Source organism: Polyodon spathula, chromosome 8 (assembly GCF_017654505.1).
Source record: "Polyodon spathula isolate WHYD16114869_AA chromosome 8, ASM1765450v1, whole genome shotgun sequence".
Lineage (NCBI taxonomy): Eukaryota > Metazoa > Chordata > Actinopteri > Acipenseriformes > Polyodontidae > Polyodon > Polyodon spathula.
Genome location: NC_054541.1, coordinates 45,497,702 through 45,503,189, shown reverse-complemented (window position 1 = coordinate 45,503,189; position 5,488 = coordinate 45,497,702). Strand labels below are relative to the sequence as shown.

General features: G+C 38.6%; 1 protein-coding gene across 4 annotated transcripts in view; it reads right to left on the bottom strand.

Annotated features, from left to right (window-relative positions):
• Window positions 1–466: 466 nt before the first annotated feature.
• The window catches only part of LOC121320028 (liprin-alpha-2-like), a 178,838-nt gene continuing 173,816 nt past the window's right edge, over window positions 467–5,488 (bottom strand). For all 4 annotated transcript variants that reach the window (XM_041258146.1, XM_041258140.1, XM_041258141.1 and 1 more), the window contains 3 exons: window positions 4,158–4,317; window positions 2,563–2,653; window positions 467–1,972 (listed from right to left, as the gene is read on the bottom strand). In XM_041258146.1, coding sequence (XP_041114080.1) covers window positions 2,595–2,653; window positions 4,158–4,317 — 219 coding nt within the window. In that variant the 3' untranslated portion in view covers window positions 467–1,972; window positions 2,563–2,594. The remainder of the gene's footprint in view (window positions 1,973–2,562; window positions 2,654–4,157; window positions 4,318–5,488) is intronic.

Sequence of the window (5,488 nt, the reverse complement as noted above, 5' to 3'; positions counted from 1 at the left end):
TAGTCCTAGTAATCCATGCTTACTTTACCACGATTTTAGTATATTCTGCTAAACTCTCTGCCCGAAATAGTGACCAAAAGTTGAGTGCAAATTCCACACTGTTAGTAATGTAAGTATTGAGATGCATTCTAGACAATCAACGGCATATTAACTAGTACTGCCTGTAAATATTGTTTGATAGCCTTTTTAAATGGTGAAAAGGATTAGGATGAATTTAACAATCTTTTATGAAACATTACAAAAAGAAATGCTGAAGCTGCTTTTTTCTTTTATCTTAGTAAAGAAGCTTAACTGTTAAAAATCTACCATAAAGACAATTTCAGTCTCTGCTGAATATAGGTGTGTTTTATATAAAAAGACAAGTAAACAGTCTCATATGTAGTTTTTATTTTTAAGAATGTTATATAAAATTAGTTTTACACTAACAGTATATTTTATATACTTCTGTCTTAACAAGATAAGCCATAGTGAAAGCAGTGTTAGTATAACCACTGTACTGGTCTGAGATCCACTTTTCAGTGTCTTGTAGGGTTACCTCTGGGGGGGGGGGGGGGGGGTTGTTTTTCATGTGACAATACAATACAGCACTACATTTTTGCTTATTTGTCTTACCTTTTTAAATCCTAGATTAAACACAAGCTGCTTTTGACATTGTGGGTTAAGTGTGCCTCCCTATGGTGAATATTGTCACTGCAACTTTTTAAACAGCAAGCTGTGTGAGGAATACATTTCACGCAATCATTTTCTTTTTATTATTGACAATAAAAACTGTTTGATCACCATTAATTTTTTTACCAAAGAAAAGTCCATTTAAAATGGACACAATAAAACAAAAACGATTCTGTACATGCAAATAAAGCAAAAAGAAATTTACAAAAATCCAGCAGGTCAAACTCCTTACTGAAATAAATAAAAGACAGGTTAAGATCAGGCAGCAATAAATCAGCAACTATCGAAGGGAGGTTATTCACCAGCTCTTACTCTGAGAATCTCCTATAGAAACAATTATTATAGCAACCAAAAAAAAGTCACAGTAAGCAACAGATTTTTTTTCTTTAAAATGCCTCAACTATTATATTTTATACACTCGTATACACTACTAGTTCAGTATTCTGTCTTTCAGCTATTTCATCTGATAAAGTGACTTCAGTAGGTTGAAGTCTATACAAAGGCCAGCTCAGCTGAAAGAAGGACGAGTCTCTGATCCAGCACACTATACTCTTAAATCACTCATTCTGATTGAAGGTTCTGGATCTCCAGGGACACTGGTCCTGAGTCACCAGACTCCATGGCATAGTCCAATGAGGGGGAACTCCATTGAAAACTGCTTGTGGCAGCAGTAGCCTTCACAGTGGTTTGCTGTGCGTTACGTTTCCCCTCGAGTTGCTGGTTGTCCAGTAGAGATGGGACAAAATTGACAGGACTGTACACCACATGGCAGGTTGTGATTAGAAACCCAATAAAAACCTAGAGTCTGTCTCAAAGGCCCTAACACTGCTAGACATGTAAACCTGGGCACAATGGGAGGGGGGGAACCTTTTAAAAGTAATATCATGGAAAAAGGTACAAACAGCAGCATCTTTGAACATGAAAACTATGTCTGGATATTTACACAAACCCAGTTTTTTCTTTTTTTTTTAAATATAAAAACAGCCATATTTATATTAATTTACAGAGGACCTACACATGTTTTTGTAAAAGAAATACATACACTGTACATACACTCAACTAGTACAAACTGCAACATATTTGACAGCTCTAGATATTATTTTTAGCACCTCTACCTGGTGCTCAGTTGCACAGACCTGGCTGTAATAAACAGCGTGGTGTTCTGTCTTGGAGCGCTGCTCAGCAGGGCAGCATGTGAGACCTGCGGGTTTACTCTAGCTGATGTTGGTCAGGTAAAGGGGGCTCATCAGGGATCCTCATCACAGAAGGTACATGGGTACCAGCAGCATTGATATACTGAAACCTAACAAAAAACACATGATGTTACAACTAACTACTGTCACATTATTTAATTACAATGCATTTCTTTTTTTTCTTTTTTTTAAAACAGCTCTTTTACTGGGAGGTCATATTATATCCTTGCTGTGCTGGCCATATACAAAATTAAGACCACTGGACAACATTATTATTATTTCTTTAAATCAAACATATACTCTTCTGTGAAGAATCCGGGTTTGAATGTTTTATGACATGTTGGGTCTCTTAGTGATGCAGTAACAAATCTATTCTTAGTCTCTGCCAAGCACCATGTTTCTTTCACTGATGTCCGCTGTAACTCCTATCTCTTCAGATTTCTCTCTTAGGTTTCATTGTTCTACCCCAGCTGCAGAGAGCCTTGTGTGGAAACGAACATCTCCCAGGAGTCTTGTAAACATTTCTACATGGGCAACTGGGCTGCCAGGCACTCCCTAGAAACATTATGGGAACTTCTCTACTGGTCATCTTTTGACATTTCTGGCTATAGACTTTTCTGCAACTCTATCTCCTGTCTATTTCTAAGATAATAATCTCTTGCATGCCAAACCTTGAAATCAAACCCAGTCTTGTACTCACAATCATTGAGTCATTTTCCTTCCATTAACAAATCAGCATGAATACGTCCTCACTGTTGAACTGTCCAACCTCTGCAGTGCTGATGAGGCAACTGCAAACAGAGAATTGACCATTAATTCAGGACCTCACTAATGGGCATCATTAAAAAGATGAACTTCCTTGTACATGACTTGCTTTTAAATAAATATGCTCCTCTTTCTATTCCAGTTGACATTTCTCACAGTCAAAGCTTTTGTTTCAATGATTTATAAAAGCAAGCTATTACCAGCAAGTGATGTGAGATAGCCACTTTTTACATTTTCAATACCCTTGTACATATTGTATATATTAAGTAAAGTTGGTTTTGGGGGGCAAACTGTGCCTGTGCTCCAGGGGTGTGTGTTTTATTTGAGAAATTTCAACAGGAATACAATGATACATATTTTTCTTTAAAAATACATCAATTATGTGAGGACTTCATCTTTTTGTTTGGGCACACCACTACAATGAAATACACCACTTGTGATTTAGCAGTTACAGGCAGCGTCTATTTATGGCAGTCTTTCCTGTTGGCGACGATGGAAGGGTATTATAGGTTTCAATGACTTGACTGCAGAAGGAAATAATTCTTAACATGTTAACAGTGGTACAAAACACAGCTGTGATTGCTTGGAGATCAAAAGTAGAAGTTATGGTTCTTATGATCTAACTCTGGACTTTCCTAGAACAAAACTCAGGCGTTTATTGACACCTAGTCTTGACATGCAGGAGACGAAAGGTATAGAGAATGTGGAGGGGAGGAAAATAAAAGCCAAATGTAGAACCCAGTATAGCTCCAGAGATTAGGGACTGAAATGTTTAGGTAGGACAGTGAGCTAGGAATCCAACACTGTTCCTTTATTCCTGACCTTGAAACCAGTTCATTATCATGTGTTTGGGACTGTCGTCCAACATCTATCTCAAAGAGAACTCAAATTCAGCGGCAATCAAAAACAACAGAAACAAAGTCATTGTCAGCAAAACATATTCAACAGTCGCCTGCAGGGGAATCGAGTGGCGTAACATCTGAGCATTGCTTCCTAGATTACTCTGCAATTGGGTAAATGGTGTACATCTATGACTACAGTTTCTTACTTTGGAAAGTTAATACAACATGTGCAGTACTGGAGCTTTTGACTCAGTTTTATTGTTTTTTTTTTTTTCTTGTAAAGCTATACATTGACTATGGCCCCATGTGCTGTTGGTATAAGACCTGTACTATTCCATGTGAGAACATATATTGCTGCTTAAAGTTGACTTGACAATCAGATTGCAATTAAATAAAAATATACATTGTAAAGGTATTTTCACCCAAGTCAGTACACCTTTTTAAAGCAAGACCTTTAGCGGGGCTTCTTATTTCAGGCTGTTGTTCAATCAGTGGTGGTGATTGTAAAATATTAAATCCTCACATTGGTGCCTTAGGGATTGAAAGCAGGTATTTCTAAGACTATTCTGTTTGAAATGGTTGTTAACTAATTTCAACACAGCACTGTAGTTCACCACTTGAAACCTGCGGAGGCTGATCTTCTTCCCTCCAGGCTGTATCCACAAGGGGCCTTTCTCAATGCACCCACCTTCAGATGACATGTTGTGTGACTGTCTCGATGTGGTGGTCAGCCTGAACCCTGCTGGCAGAGTTTCGGAGGAGCCTGGCATCATGCTGATTCCATGGATGTCCCGTGGGTGGAACTGTCTTCTCCAAGAAGGTCCTCCTCTGAAGTTTTTGTCATCATTCTGCAGAATATGCAAATCATTTGTTTTTTATGGATTGTTTTGGTCATGGTTGTTGGATTTTTTTCTGCATTTTTTTTTTTTTTTGTTTGTTTGATTTTTTTTTGGTTTCACATTCCGGTGTGCTTGTAGGGAGAGAAAGCAACATGCAAGATGAAGTTTGGCACAAGTGGCTGCTAGTGTGTCAGTTCAATCTCATTAAATAATGCTTTTTTTCATCTATTTAAACATCAAATTTTTCTGTGCCAACTTACTGCTGCTGCTTCAGGTATATTTCTTACAGTTATTCAGCGTAACCATGAGGACTAAAACTGCAAAAAAAACCACAAGTCTGAAAGCGTTAGTCCATTGAGTTCATTCACCGCAGGTGACACTGCTGCAAGTCATTCCAGGCAGACTGTATCTGAGAAGCTACTGTATGTACAGGTTAGCTTGGGAGAACTCTTGAGTGAGAATAACAGGTTCATCTACTGACTTATCTTGGTGCACCCGCTACTACCTGCCCAGAAAGAACGAAGACACTTATTACAGGACAGTAGCCAAAATGTTTTACTTACTACTAAGCTTTGTGATAGATCAGAGTTACCCAAAGTAATTCATAATGCAGCAAAAAAGTACTGAAAGTTATTTCAAATGATCTGGGACAATAGGTAACAGCACAGCAAGGTCCACTACATCTTACAGGTATTGTGATACTGTGTGACAGAGACAGAATGATTCTTGGTGATAAACTGCCCTCTTGACCTGTGAGTGCCCTGGACTGGATGGCCAGACAATTAATTCCCATGGTTAGGTGAAAGTCGGCCATCTAGAAAGGGGGAAGCTATAGTACACTAAATCACTGACCCGGAAAGGAAACGATGTGGTAGCTGCAGATTGGAAGAGAGGTTGCAATCTTGAACCATGGGGGTGTGATTGACGGTATATAAGGGGACGTAGCGAGGTGTTCTGCTCCTTTGTTATGGGTAACGCCAACCCGGAAGGAGAATCAGATTGTGTATTGGTGTTTTGTTTGTTTTGTCGTGTCTAATTATACTTGATTGTTGTTATTAGATGGCTAACACGATCCAGAGCTGTCGCTACAGGCAGCACAAAACCCGGACAACACTGCACTTGTTTCACGATAAATTGTATTTGCACCACGACCATTACAGCACTCACTTTGGACCTGTGA